The sequence below is a fragment of the Mirounga angustirostris genome, unplaced genomic scaffold (genome assembly GCF_029215605.1).
Source record: "Mirounga angustirostris isolate CCGP_5_RB_7025 unplaced genomic scaffold, mMirAng1.0.hap1 SCAF_17, whole genome shotgun sequence".
In the NCBI taxonomy this organism is placed as follows: Eukaryota; Metazoa; Chordata; class Mammalia; order Carnivora; family Phocidae; genus Mirounga; species Mirounga angustirostris.
In genome coordinates, this window is record NW_026991725.1 from 14,972,714 (window position 1) to 14,987,661 (window position 14,948).

Genomic DNA, 14,948 nt, shown 5'->3' on the forward strand with positions numbered 1-14,948 from the left:
GAATTGATCCATAGATCTTGCTGCCTCCCCATTTCAAGCACGTGGGACCTGCCTTCTTGCTTTCATTTCTTGAGTAAAAATAAGGTTCTCCACCTTTTAACCCAGACTCCTACCCATGCTTGTTACAGGGGCCCAGGATATTAGAAGCTGAACAGCCAGAGGGGAACAGGGAGGAACTCCCTTCTCCATGCCCAGAGATGGGAGCTGGGTGAGAAAGTCAGGACCTGGCTGTTCACCTGATCCCGAGGAAAGGAGGCTTTGGGGAGGGTTGGGGGATAATGCTAGAAGCCTCCTGAGCTGGGAGTGGGTGGTAGAGGCCAGGGACAGGGACTGGTAGAAGTAGGAGGAGGATGGCAGTGCCCACCCATCCCCGAGACCGTTTTCCTGAATGGCCTGGCAGGCTGGGAGCTGCGGGGTCAACGGCTAATCTCCTGGACGACGTGGAGGGCCACACTTGTGGTGAGGCCAGGAGGGCAGGGGAGCTTGAGCTCTAAGTTGCTTGTCATCGGTGACCCTCCCAAGAGAAGGGCCCGGGTGTTTTGTGGGTGGACCCAACCTGGGGGACACATCGTGGGTAGGTGGGCAGGTGACCCGAAGAAATGGGTCTTCCCACTTGGTTCATATTGCCTCTCCCTTCCTTCCACTCCCAAAAGGGGGCCCCAGCTGTACCTCCACCTAGATCTCTCCCTGGAGCACAAAGTGTCAGGTGCTGTTTCTGGGTCTCTTCTCTGGGGTGGGAGGGGGCAGTCAGGCCTACCCACGTGGAGGGGCCTCACCTGGACAACCAAGCGCTACACAGTTTCAGTCCCTGGGCCCAGAGGCCTTTCAGCATTCATCCAGTTCCTCCCAAAGGCCATGTGGGCCAGAAGACACTGCCTTAGACCCTAGCAGGCCCATAGCTGAAGCTGATCCTCGTGCCTCAGAGCAGAGGGGCCCTTTGGTGGTCAGGAGACATCCAGAAACAAGGGCTAGGAGGGTCTTAGAGGCCATGTGGAGGGTACCACTTCCCCACCCATTCTACAGATGGGGAAGCTGAGGGAAGAACTCGTCCGAGCTCAGTGACGGAGCCAGGCCAGCAGCCAGGTGTCCTAACCCCACACTGTGCCCTGGTGCCTCTCAGCACACCCACATGTCCCCACCCCACCCTACCCCAGGTTCAGCATGTGCCCCAGCAAACAAAGGGGATGGAGAGTGTTGGGTCAGCTCTTGCCCAGCCCAGGGGCACGCCTGATGAGGCCCTGCATGGTGGAACATGAGGCAACTTCCCTCTGCTTTTCAGATGAAGACTTCCGGGGACGGCGACACGAGGCACCCAAGGTGGAGGAAGCCCTAAGGGAAGGACAGTAAGAGGTAAGGCCTGGAGCCTGCCATGCCCCGTACCCCGGGGGTTTTCCCAGGGATCCAGAGGCATTGGGCTCAGGCAACTGGATGGCACAGATCCGGGTTTTCTTCCCTTGTCATTGTGGCAGGGGACATGGTCTTCTGCATGAAAACCAGCCTTTTGCGTTTCCTTATTTTTTTTGGTTATTCATTTAGCAAAGTAATCACACTTGCCTGTGCCAGATCCTGGGAACAAGGGGATAAAAGTCAGCTTTGACCTTGAGAGTTGACAGCCCATTTGAAAGACAGGACATATACTGCACAGTGAGGGGATGACTTAGGAAAACTTGAAGTGGCCTCCCCACAGCCGTGCACACACAGAACTGTCCCATTGCCTGCTTGGGTTGGGTGGTGTAGGATCTGACCCAACCACATGAAGAAACAGTCTCCCTCCAGGCAGCTCTGTTGCTGGCTGGAGCCGTGGGCCCTCGGGCTTCTCCTTCTCTTCTGTGCATCCCTGGGGGCGAAGCAGGGAATGTCAGCAGCCCCTCCGGGGCTCAGTAGAACCTGTTCCCTGTTCCGGCCCCCCTCCACATCAGGAGGCAACCTGCCCACCCTTCCCCAAGCTGCTGTCCTGGTCCCAGGGGCCAGCATCTACAGGGCTTTCCCCTGCCCAGCGGACGGTGTGGTAGGTGTGGCCCTGTCTCACACTATGAAGAAATGGCTAGCTGCTGCCCTCGGGATAGTTGTCGTGGAGGTGGATCAACCAGCCTGGGCGGCTGGCCTTCACACCTAGCTGACTGCCTCCCACATCCCCCAGGATGCCGAAGCTGGGCCGTCCTCAGGCACGGAGCTGCACCCGCGATCCCCACTGGCCCATGATGCCCCCATACAGCCGGCTGGGGTGAAGGCCCCCACTCCCACTCGGTTGCTGCCATTCCCTCCCCTTTCCACCGCCCCTCTCCCCCAGGAAAACGTGTCTGCGCCAAAGCCGCCCACACATCAGGACCTTGCCATCATTCCTTCTCTCCTGAGTCGTCCAGCTTTTCCCTTTCTAGCTCCTTCCTCAAGTCTACACCCTCCTCCTCCTCCCCATCTTCAAAACCAAGAGGTTTCACTATTTTCCTTCATTGCCCAACTTGGGAAAAAATGGCATCGTCTTTCACCCATTGCAGGTTGGCAGCCCTCCCACCATCCCCGGATTGATGCAGGAAGGTCACCCCAGGGCCAGGTCCTTCCGTTCTGCATCCTCTGGTGCTCCCTTCTGCATGCCATGCCCACTGTCCTTCTTGAAACTGCTCCCCGCCCACCCCTGTGGCCCAGGAGTCCTGGGCCTTCTTCCTATCTGCTGTTTATCCTCCGAGCTGCTCCCGGGGCTCCTCCCAGTGCCACAGTCCCAGCTCTCCCGGGAGCTCTGCCCTTGACCCTCTCGCTCCCACTCTCTGGCAGTTCACCACCCTCCTTCCTAGCAACAGCAAGACCCCTGTGCAGTGGGCCCCTCCCTCTGACCCTCCCTCTCAGGCAGTCCTCCGCATCCACTCTGCATCCCAGCTGTGCCCACGACCATCTTTCCAGCCCTGGGCCTGAAGTCATTGGAAGCCAGACAGCATCTTCTCCGGACTTGCCCATTTCATTTCTCCTCTCCCTTCCACCCTGCGCTGGTAGACTCGCATCGCCTGGTTCGCAGCTGCTAGTGTGGTTCATGGCCCTGACTCTGTTCACCCGTCCCCAGGACACCACTCTTCTGCCCTTTCTCCCTTGCTCTTGGAGTGAGCCCTCCTAGTAGAGGCTTATAAACTCCTCGGCCTGGTGTGTGGGGCCTACCAAATTAGGACCCTAATTTATTTTCTGCCCCTACGGGTCCCCTTGGTGAAGCCCCTCTGAGCTGCTGCTGTATCCCCACCTCTGAGCCCTCCCTATATGCTTGCTTCCGCCTGGACTTCAGCCCCCAACTCCAGCTCTGGCTGCCAGAGGCCCTGCTCCTGCTGTTCCTGGAGCTTGGATGTGGGGGGGCGGGACATGACCTCGGGCAGAGTTCCAAGGCTGGCATAGCGTCCCTGGAAGAAGGAGAGGGCTCCTGTCTTTGGGACCTTCTGCCTAAAACCATCTCTAAAGGGACTGCTGACAAGGAAAGACCACTGGGCTCTATTGAAAAAGGCTTCTTCCCTCTCTTTTCCCCAGCAGATGCCAGTGCTTCCTCCTTGCCGGAGATGGTCTGACCTGGTGGGGGCAGCCGGAGAGCCAAACCGGCCCCCGGCGGAAGGGCCCAGCTGCCGCCGGACAGATGGCGCCGAGGACTGAGGCCTGGTGATTCTTCAGCCACGTCCAGCCCCGCCACTGCCACTGTCACTGCCACTTTCCAGGGGACTTAGAACTTTGGAGTTTTGTGCTGTGATTGGAGGAAGGACCTGGGGCCCCGGGGGCAGCTGCCCGTCCTAGCCCCTTTTGTAGCCAGGCTGTTCTATGGGCAATGAGTGGAAGTGCAGGAACTCCCACCACCGTTCCCCGCCCCCCCACTGTCCCCACCTCCGCCACCTTAAAAAAATCCCAGAAAAAAGGCAAAGGTTGGAGTACCCAAAAGGGCAGGATGGTGAAGCCCCTGAAGGTGGAGCCCCTGCCCCTCCCCTTTCCCCATCTCTCCTGGGTCACAGACACTGCCTGACCCCTGTCCCCATCCCCAGCTCCCTTCTGGGCACCTTGGGCCCTTTATTCCCATGGCTTCCTGCATCTCAGCCTTCCCCCCGCAGGGCTGCAGACCCTTGGTACAAGCCCTGGACAGAGCCCTGGGTGGGAGAGCACCGGGCAGTCACTCAGGCTCCCTCTGAGGAGTGATGGGCCACTGTGGAGTTAGCTCCTGACCGACCACCCTGCCAGGGCCCCACCAGCTGCCTCTGTTAGGGGTTGGCATGGCCCCCAGCAGGGATGGGGAGGGGGCCACCCCGGAGCTGGAGGAGGCTGGCTAGCCAGGAGTGTTCTTGACTGTGGCAGAAGACAAAAGGCAGTTCTGGATGGGACCCTGCAGTCACTCAACAGTGGGGGCTCCCGGGGGTGGGGTGGGGTGGGGGGGCTCTGAGTAGAAGTCCTGCTGTCACTAAGGGTGGGCAGCAGCAGGTTCTGAGGTGACCCTTGAGAAAGTGCAGGACTGAGGGGCGAGGAGATGAGGCTGCCAGCCCCGGTGGGGGCGCCTGGGGCGGACGGGCTTGCTGGGTGCCTCTTGCCGAGAACGAGAAGGGGAATGACGTGAGGAGGCGCGCTCGGCTTCCACAAGCCTTAGCGGGCACCAAGCACTGCCGGCGGGAGGCGGCTGGCCCGGTCTCTGCGGCCAGCCTCCGGGACGGGAGCGCGCTGACCTCTCCGGAGGAGCGCCGGGGAGCCTGGGCCGGCACGAGGGGGTCCCCTCCTCCGCGCCCCCAGCAGCGGGGAACCAGCCCAGCCCAAGCGCGGGTTGGGGGGGGCTGGGAGCGGGAGCCCGGCCGTCACCCCGAGATAATGAGGGCGTGGCGGGCGCCGTGGCCCCTCGTCCCGCTGAGGCCCGGGCCCACGCCGAGGCCCCGCTTCCCCGGCGCGCGCGGCGGAGGGGCGGCCCCCGGGGGTGGGGGGCCGGGACGCGCCGCCGCGGAGCCCGACCAAGTGTGGCGGCCGCGCGGGGCCTGGGGCGCTGGCGCGGGGCCGCCCGCCCTCCGCTGCTCCCCGCGATCCGACCCCGTGCTTCCCCGTCCCCCGCCCCCGAGGAGCCCCCGGGCCGCCAGGCCGAGCTCCAGACGGTCCGGCCCCAGGGGCAGAGGAGAGGCCTCCGGGCCGTGGCCCGGACCCCTCCCAGCGCATGGCGGGGACGCCCCAGCCCCAAGTCTGTGTGTGTTGCTTTGTTAGTCGTTTTTTCTCCTCTGTGTGGGTTTTTTTCTTGGAGCTGTTTCATAGGAATTCCTGTAATAAAGACTTGGTGTTCTCTTGGTGCTCTGATGCGGCCGGCGGTGTGGGCTGGACCCTTCTCTTCTTGCCCTGGGCAGGGTTTGGCCCCCCTCTCCGCACCCCCCCCCCCCCGCCCCGGCCCCAACCGGTTAGCCCGCAGCGCGTGTAAGGCCCCAAGGGCTCATCCCTGGCCGCAGTGCACTCAGGAGGCGACACCTGCTACCCGCCCAGCAGGCTCCCCCACCTGGCTTTGCTAAGCGCAGGCGCTTTCCTGTTTGCCCTGGGAAAGTAAACCGCTAGCTGATAGGCAAAGGAAAACACCAAGGGGAAAAGCCGGTCTGTCCGGAAAGCTCCAGCCGGTCACTTCCCCAAATAAACAGAAAGCTTCTGGAGTAAGGCTGAGGGGAGGCTGCAGGGATGTGCAATGTCAGACTTCAAAGGCCCGCAGAGATCTTCCCCTGCAAGTACCTCTAGCTTTCCCGTAGGCCGCAGCTCTGCCGGACTACCTCCCATGCCAGGGAACTCACCGCCAAAAGAGGAAGCTGGTGCCCTTTCCAGACAGCAGTTCTCAAGGTTAAAAAGTTCTTGTGTTGAGCCCAAAGGTTTCCTTGTGGCTTCCACCCACACATCTTGTTTCTGGGCTCCCAGTCACCCAGGCCAAGGCCACCGCTCTTACCCCCATGCCACATTTGAGCTCAGTGTCTGGAGGAACAATGCGGGTCCCTCCTGCCCTCCTTAGAAAGAGGTTCTCCCTCACTCCCAGGCGGACCGAGGGGGGACAGCTGGTGATGCTCTCTCCATAGCTACTGTTTGCACGTGGACAAACCAAGCTTATTCTTTTTTTTTTTTCCCCTTTTAAAGATTTTATTTATTTATTTGAGAGTGAGAATGAGAGAGCATGAGAGGGGGAGGGTCAGAGGGAGAAGCAGGCTCCCTGCCGAGGAGGGAGCCCGATGCGGGACTCGATCCTGGGACTCCAGGATCATGACCTGAGCTGAAGGCAGTCGCTTAACCACCTGAGCCACCCAGGCGCCCCCCAAGCTTATTCTTTAACCTAACCCTACTCTGTGCATTTTTTTAAAAAAGATTTTATTTTTAAGTAATCTCTATGCCCATCGTAGGGCTTGAACTTACAACCGAGAGATCCAGAATTACATGCTCTACTGACTGAGCCCGCCAGGCACCCTGGCCCTATGCTGATAGGTGTGTAATCCCCAGAGCATAGTACTGACACCTAGGAACTTGTTAGGAATGCCAATTCTCAGCCCTACCCTAGACATACTGAGTCGGAGACTCAGGGAGTGTTGCCCAGCAATCTGATTCTTGTGTTTGGGGGACACCTGAGTGCTTAAAAAAAAAAATCCTGATGCTCAGTACCCCAGTCCAATTAAATCAACAACCATGGAGTGATTTATTTTAAAGCTCCTCAGGTCATTTAAATTTGCAATCAAGTTGGAGGACCAGCACACTGGGAAGTCTGGTAGGTGTTTCATATTAGCTCAATTAATCTTACCCAATAATGGCCACTTTATGGGTGATGAAATGACAATTCAGAAACGTTAAGTAACTGGCAATATTGCAGATCTAGCAAGGTGTGAAGCCAGAAACAGGGCCCCGGGCAGCCTGATTCCAAAGCCTCTGTTCCATGCTCTCTAGCCCTGCGGCTCAAAGTGGGCTCATGTGCCCACAGCACCAGTGATACCTGGGGCCCTACTCCAGATCTACTGAATCTGAAACTGTGACTATTTTAACAAGCCCTCCAGATGATTCTGATACATGCCAAGTTTGGGAAGCACAGTTCTACAACCTTACTACTCAAAATTTGTGCTAGGGGGGCGCCTGGGTGGCTCAGTCCTTAAGCGTCTGCCTTCGTCTCAGGTCAAGATCCCAGGACCCTGGGATCGAGCCCCACGTTGGGCTCCCTGCTCGGCAGGAAGCCTGCTTCTCCCTCTCCCACTCCCCCTGCTTGTGTTCCCTCTCTCATGGTCTCTCTCTGTCAAAATAAATAAATAAAATCTAAAAAAAAAAAAAAAAATTGTGCTAGGTACCAGCAGCATTTGTATCATCTGGAGCTTGATAGAAACAGAATTTCAGGGTCTACCCTAGACCTACTGGATTAGAATGTCCATTTTAACAAACTCTTCAGGTGACTTGAATGCACATTGAGGCTGGAGAAACACCACTCTAGAATACTAGTTCTCAAACTTGCTGTACATTGGAATTATTCTCTCTCTCTCTCTCTCTCTTTCTCTTTCTCTCTCTCTCTCTCTCTCCGCCCAACATGGAGCTGGAACCCATGACCCCGAGATCAAGCGTTGCACACTCTTTTGACTCACCCAGCCAGGTCCTTCATATTGGAATTATTTCTGAAATTTGGGTCTCAGTCTCAAAAGATTCTGATTTCATTGGTTTGGGATTTAGATTGTACATCTGGGAATCAGATTGCAAAAGCTCCTCTGGTGGTTCTAATATGCAGCAAAGTTTGATAACCATTCACCCTTTTGCCTTTTAGTGTAGCTGACTGAAGGTGACTGTAACCAGAGAGGGGATGTGGGGAGAGGAGGCAAAGAGAGCTTCCCAGATCCAACAGGAAGATGAAGATGCACAGCAGATGAAGCCTCTGCTCCACGATGAGTCCCTCCGTGTCGAGCAGTGTCCTCCTAGGACCTAGGAGGGAGTCCGGCTCTGCCAGACGACCCCCTTATCCATCTGCCCTCACATGCCAGGCTCATCGGCAGATGTTGGGCTCCTGGTACCCACAAGGCGATACTTGGAGAGTTACCTCCTGGAAAAGTGCTGGGCTGGGCTATCTGGAGTTCTGGCCCAGCCAGTGCCCCTCCTGCTTTGTGTGCTTCAGTGTCTCTAGGGCTGAGCCCCAACTTCCGAGGAGATCATGGGTCTGGAGAATGCTGTGCCCAGAACTGGCCTGGTTATTACCATGCTGGGGGCTCAACCCTCCCTCTGTTCTCTTGAGGCAGCTGGTAGGGGGTTGAGGTTGGAGGAAGGATGGAGAATTTGGTTTGCAGAAGGCAGGCAAGGCATGGGGTGATGAAGATGATAGCGGCTTATTGAGTGCCCTCTGTATGCAAATTTTTGGGGGTGCTTTATATACATTATTTTACCTAATCCCCACAACTATTATGTGAAATCAGTATTATCACTCCTATTTCACAGATCAGGAAACTGAGGCACAGAGATGTTAAGGTCCTTACTCAACATGACCCTCAGTAAGTGGTAGTACTCACTACCCAGGCAGTTGAACTCCCAAACTGGTGCCTAAACACTAAGCTCTATACTGGGGTGGGGGAACAGGTGATAAGACCTAGAACTCCTCCATAGATGCAATCTGCTGAGCACAGAAAGGTCTCCCTGATTAAAAACATTTCCATAGTGATGTGTATCCAACACTGTGCCTGGAACTCACCTATTAGCACCCTTTATTTGGTTTTAAAAACAATCTCTTAGCATTTCCATTAAATGGAAAATATGCTATTTAGAGAGAAGCACATGAACTCTTTTGCCCATTATCACAGCACAGATTAATTTGTTGGATTAGCTGGCTAGGCCATCTGGAGGAAGATTTAGAAATTTCTGGAGATGGGTGGGGGCCTGGCAGGGGTTGAAGAGGGCTGTGTAAATCTACTGCCACCTGGTGGTCTCTCTTAGAATTGGCCATTGAGAGGCCAACATCATTCTCTCAGAAGGAAGTGAGCACCTGTTTGGCCAGAGACCAAAGAGACAGAAGGGAATTTACTCTATTTTCATGGTTATGTGTTTTGCAAATTTTGCAAAACAAAGATATTTTTGTGCTTTTTTTTTTCCTTAAAAGAGCCACTAAGATTACATAAGCTTGAGGCCCCACAAAATGAGCAGCCACCCTGTCATTTCTAGAGATTAAAGAGTCACAATTCTTTATCAGGTCAAGAGGATTATTCCAGGGACTCTGGAGTGAGGGGCTGCAAAGCTCAGCACAAACTCAGCTGGCTACGTCCTTCTTACTCAAAGTGTGCTCTGTGGACACAGTGACCAACTGTCCTGGTTTTCCAGGTCTAAACGTCCCTCGGATGTGCTGAGTTTCAATGCTAAAACTGGGAGAGTCCCAGGACTTGGGCCAGTCGGTTGCCCTAGCTGCAGATTAGCAACATTGGCACCAACTTGGGAGATTGTTCGAAATTCAGAGTTTGGGTCCTCACCCCAGACCGCCTGAGTCACGATCTGCATTTTCCAAGATCTTGGGAGGTTCAGGTGCACATTAAGGATGGAGTTGCTCTGCCTTCCACAAGAAAAGAGGGGCCCACAGCAGCCTGAAACATCTGCCTTCAAGGGTCGTATCCTCTGCTGGGAAAGCTCCAGAGTGATTCCAATTGCCCTTTAATTCCAATAATAAAAGGCCAGATTGTTGCTTCAGGCCCAGCTGGCTCCCGTTTTCTTGGCTACAAAAGGAGCCACGGTGATGCAGAGTGGGTAGAAGCATAAAGTGCTTCTCTTTCCTCTGCTCGAACTGGATTCTTGTTGGGGGCAAGACTGTTGGCCGAAGAAATGAATGCGCAGCTGTGTGAACATGCTTTGCAAATTGTTAGGTGTAATTTAATAAATTGTGATTCGTTGCTCTTAAATGTGGAATGGTCAGAAAACATCATCTTATTTACTGAGCCTACACACTAGGTACTGTTTTAATACTCTGAAGATACCGACCTACTGACTCCTCACAACAAGGCTATATGGTGGGTGCGACGATTATGCCCATTTTGCAGATAATAAAGCCGAGGCCCAGGGGTTTATAAAATGGATCTGTCAGTGAGGTACAGAGGATAGCCAGAACTAGAAATGACTAGGTTCATGGTGGTGGTGGTGGGGGGAGGTGTGGAGGATTATTTCCATTCAACCACAGCTTTTGCCCATACACCCAGAGTGTATCTGAGGAAGGCCTCCAGGAAGGAGGGCTGGGATGGCTCCATCCTCATTTGTGCGAACTTGGCTTTATTCATCCATGTTGTTCATTAGAAAACTCTTGAGAGTCAGCTCTGGGCCAAGCAGCAGGCTGAGTATGGGGAGGCAGAGATAGGAGACCCAGTTCCTGCCCTCAGAGAGGCCCAGGTAGAGACTCAAGACAAGTAAACAGAGTCACAACACCACATTTTGAGAGGGATCAGTTCAGGGAGGGAGGGAGCAAGTTTGGCAGAATGTGTGCTGGGGGCTTAAGTGCCCTGCTGGCTGACTCTTGAAAGGAAGGGGAGGGTGGGCCTCTGAGGAGCATGCTGGGCCAGAAGACAGAGCACACAACAGTGTGTGGGGGGTGGGGGGAGATGGCTCTCGTGCCTCCTCCTTGAACATCCCCCTCCTTGTCTTTCATCCCCCTGGTCTCAGTACTTCGTACTGAATATATTGTTTTCCTCCTTTTTTAAGGCAAGCAGCTAATTTCTCTCTGACCCTGGCCCTCTGCCAAAGGTGAGTAGCAGTATTAATGATTTCATCAATATGCTGGGATTTTTACTTACCAAGGCCGTTCTGCTGGTGGGAGTGCTTTTTCTCTTTTTGTCTGACACACTATATAAATAAGGGCACTCTTCATAAAGAGGTCGGCAGAGTGTCGGGAAGCCACAAAAGATGGCCTAAAGCCTTTGGCTAGTGACAGAGGGGCACAGTTTGCTGAAACTAGGCCTCTGGGGGCGAGGGAGGGAACAGGGACTGGAACCCGGGGACAGATCTGTGTGTGAAGAGGCCTCCTTGTGAGAACCCTCCTACACTGTTGGCGGGAATGCAAGCTGGCACAGCCACTCTGGAAAACAGTATGGAGGTTCCTCAAAAAGTTGAAAATAGAGCTACCCTACGGCCTAGCAATTGCACTAGTAGGCATTTATCCAAAGGATACAAAAATGCTGATTCAAAGGGGCACCTGCACCCCAGTGTTTATAGCAGCACTATCTACAATAGCCAAATTATGGAAAGAGCCCAAATGTCCATTGACTGATGGATAGATAAAGAAGACGTGGGGGGCACCTGGGTGGCTCAGTCGGTTAAGTATCTGACTTCAGCTCAGGTCATGATCTTGGGGTCCTGGGATGGAGCCTCATGTAGGGTCCCTCTCCCTTTGCCCCTCCCCCTGCTTGTGCTCTCTTTTTCTCAAATAAATAAAATCTTAAAAAAAAAAGATGTGGTGTAAACACATATACACACACAGAATATTACTCAGTCACCAAAAAGAATGAAATCTTGCCATTTGCAACAACACAGATGGAACTACAGTGTATTATGCTTAGCGAAATAACTCGAGACTGACTTCACTCTCCTCCTTCCTTCCATTCCCTTGCCAATGCCTCCCACTGGCGGTACCAACTGGACCCTGGCTGGAAGCACAGGGCCGGGGGATGAGGTCCATAGAAGTCAGCCTCCTGGGGAACAGAGCAGGGTGAAGAAGAGCACAGAGTGGGTGTGGATCTGGCTGGGCAGACGGAAGCCCTTCAGCATAAGTACTTATCAACCTTATGGGGCTGGACAGCGTCCCTCCAAAATTCCTATGTTGAACGCCCAACCCCCAGTGCCTCAGGATGTGACTGCATTTAGAGATAGTCTTTAAAGAGATATTGAGGGGCGCCTGGGTGGCTCAGTCGTTAAGCGTCTGCCTTCGGCTCAGGTCATGATCCCAGGGTCCTGGGATTGAGCCCCGCGTTGGGCTTCCTGCTCTGCAGGAAGCCTGCTTCTCCTTCTCTCACTCCCACTGCTTGTGCTCCCTCTCTTGCTGTGTCTTTCTCTGTCAAATAAATAAATAAAATCTTAAAAAAAAAAAGAGAGAGAGAGATTGAAGTTAAAGTGAGGCCATTAGGTTGGGCCCAGATCCAGTATGACCAGTGTCATAAGAAGAGGACACAGACACAGAGAGAAGACCACATGAGGACACAGGGAGCGGGTGGCCATCTGCAGGCCAGGGAGAGAGGCCTCAGGAGCAACCAGCCCTGCCAAGTTGATCTCGGACTTCTGGCCTCCAGAACTGTGAGAAAATACAGTTCTGGTATCGAGGCCACCCCGTCCGTGGTACCTTGTTATGGCCGCCCTAGCCGACTACTATAATCCACATGCTATTCAGCACCCAACTTATCCATTATGAATTTGCTTCTCTGTCTCCCCCACTGGACAGTCAGCTTCTCCAGGACTCAGCATAGGGTCAGGTTGGTGCTTAAATGCTTGTGAGAGAAATGGATCATTTAACAAGAAAATAAAACAACAGTGGCAGTTGATGGAATACGAAACTGCTGCAGTCGCAGGTGGCAGTCGGTGGCTTACGGGTCACAAGAGCAGCAATGATGCTGGAACCGCGATCAGACTTGTCACGGTCCAGCACTAAGTGCCCGCGGCTACGATTCGGGCTTTAACGAATGGAGGCTTCTCCTCTTGCAGCAAGCCACGCAGACAGTTGACACTACTTAGTGGGCACATCTATAGGGGTCGAGCAGTGTAGTGGAAGGCATATGGCCTTTTGGAGAGTTTACAGGTTCTCTTTCCTTCTGTGTAAGATCGCCAGGGCATTACCTGTGGCATCAGGTAGTTGAACAGTTGAACAAGACAATCCAGATTCCTGGTGCAGTGCTTGGCACGAGTGCATCAGTCCCTTGCAGCCTTGAGAGGTCCTGGGTGAAAAGACAGAAGCCTCAAAGGTCCAGTTTGCCTGCCCCCAGCTGCTTGACATCTTCTTCCCTTTCCTGAATGAACGCTCGCTGGGGCGCACACTTCCTGCTGCAGGCTCAGAGGGCTCCCGATTCATCTTGCTCCCACATCCCTGTGGTCCTCCTATCTACCCACCAGCATTCCCCTGTCTCAGTCACAGAGGCATTAAATAGGATGCTGGAGGGGAAACTTTCAAAGCTCAGAAGAGGAAGGAACTTTCTTAAGAAGATCTAGAGGAAAAATTCCCACCTTGCAATTCCTCCCCTGTTGAGGGTTTGGGTTCTTGGCTCACCTCCCTGATCATGGAATAAAGCCTTCTACTTCTTTACCAGCGGTCACTGCAGTGGCCTGGGGAGGGGGGAGGCCCGAGTGGGGGAGGGGAAGTGTGTCTGTGGTCCCCGCGGGCAGCTAGCTCTGACTTAGACAGAATTAGAAACTTGTTATGAGGCTGGGAAGACTATATTTAGCTGGGAGCATGTTTGCTCTCCCTAGAGCAGAGTCTTCCAGACCTTCCTATGACTGGGAGATTGGAATCTCTACACTTGACCCACCAGCCAGAACTATGTTCTCTCTTCCCTGTGTCACAGGGCCTTGTGGCAACAGTGAAACCCACCTTTTAGTGTAGCCCTGGGCCTAGGGTCACCCTGGCCCCTAGCCCTGGGGCCAGCTTTGTCACACCTCCGTAGGTCTACCTGTCTCCAGCTTGAGGCATAACTAAAGAAGGTTGTGGGTTCTGGAAAGGGCCCAGGCTGTGCTGGAAGCCTGGCTCTGTCACTCAGGTATCTGACAAGTTACTTCACCCCCTGTGGCCTCACTTTCTCATCTATAATAAGGCTAATAATAGCTACCTTCTGGGTAGGTGTGTGGATTCCAAGATAACACAAACAAGCAGTAATTGCTCCTAAAACATTACTTCTCTCCTCCTTACCAGCCTCCCATAGAGTGGGAGGGCTCTGGGATGACTTGCTGCTCTTTCTGGCTGACAAAGATGATAATGGGCTCCCAGGAGCTATTTCGTGTGTATGTGATTCAAAACATTTCATTGGATTAAAAAGCTCAAATATGAATAAAAACTCTTTACAGGTCAAACTCTGAGGGATATCTAAAGAAAAAATTCTCTCTTCTCTTGCAGTCTCAAGATTGGAGATAACCAGTGTTCACAGTCTTGTGTGCCTTCCACACAGTTTCTATCTTCATTCAAACACAAACACATATAAAGGTGTTTTCTTTTTTCTTTGAACAGGTTAGGATCCCACTAAAATGTTTCTCTGCAACTTCCTTTTTCATTTAACTAGAAGTCATGGGCATGCCTCTAGGTAAATACATAGGGCCATAACTTGTTCATTGTAATAGCTGCATAGGATTGCATAGGATATATGAACCATAACCTTCCATTTGACTTTTTTCCCCACTGCAATGCTGCAATGACGATCTTTGCACAAGTATCCTCAGCAAATTGAGCTTTGATTTCTCTGGGGTACTCTACCCAACGTATGATTATTGGACCAAAAGGTCACCCTGAGGGGTTACTTTCCCCAGGTTTCTGAGTCTCCGTCTCCGAATTTGTTCTGTTCACTTTTGCTTTTCCAGCTCCAAGGAGGAGCGAGCCCGAGACGTCTCCCGGTGGAGAAAATACTAGTTGCCCCGCAGCATCCCGAGGGCAGCGGATGCAGGAGGCAGCAGGGCACGGAGGACGGAGGCTCGGGCGCTAGTGTGACCTTGGGCCAGTGCCTGCCCATCCCCGGCCTCGGTTTCCTTCTGCGCAGTCTGTGTCTCCAAGCAACGTAAGGCGTAGTCCGGGCCCAGCCCCGGTGTGACCTGTCATCTCTGCCTTTACGTGCGTCCTGGCCTAGTTGGCTGCGCCTGCCTCCTTCCTCCCCATCAATCTTCCCTCCGCGCCGCCCCACCTTCTTGACTGCAGGTGGCTCCGCCAGGCCGGAAAGGGTAACGCCAGCGCCAGCGTGAGTCCCTCCTCTAGCTCGGTCATTTATTGCTTCTGCCCGGCTCTGACCCGCTCCGTCCCTTTCGGCTCGGCTGTCGAGTGCTCCCGTCTGAAC

The 14,948-nt window shown here is 54.0% G+C and overlaps 1 protein-coding gene and 1 long non-coding RNA gene across 13 annotated transcripts in view; one reads left to right on the forward strand and one right to left on the reverse strand.

The window, feature by feature from the left end:
* Nucleotides 1–5,273, forward strand: part of CUEDC1 (CUE domain containing 1) — an 82,315-nt gene extending 77,042 nt beyond the window's left edge. For 4 of the 12 annotated variants that reach the window (XM_045889223.3, XM_064582656.1, XM_064582653.1 and 1 more), the window contains 3 exons: nucleotides 401–459; nucleotides 1,280–1,350; nucleotides 3,502–5,273. In XM_045889223.3, coding sequence (XP_045745179.1) covers nucleotides 401–459; nucleotides 1,280–1,347 — 127 coding nt within the window. In that variant the 3' untranslated portion in view covers nucleotides 1,348–1,350; nucleotides 3,502–5,273. Of the gene's footprint in view, nucleotides 1–400; nucleotides 460–1,279; nucleotides 1,351–2,140; nucleotides 2,473–3,501 lie in introns of those variants that run through there. The other 8 variants (XM_064582662.1, XM_064582658.1, XM_064582663.1 and 5 more) reach the window with 6 other exon arrangements.
* A 4,030-nt stretch (nucleotides 5,274–9,303) lies between these two features.
* LOC135362968 (uncharacterized) lies at nucleotides 9,304–14,938 on the reverse strand. The gene is made up of 3 exons (XR_010408534.1): nucleotides 14,799–14,938; nucleotides 12,757–12,854; nucleotides 9,304–11,980 (listed from the first exon to the last, which is right to left on the reverse strand). It is a non-coding gene; the product is annotated as an uncharacterized LOC135362968 (long non-coding RNA).
* Nucleotides 14,939–14,948: the final 10 nt, after the last annotated feature.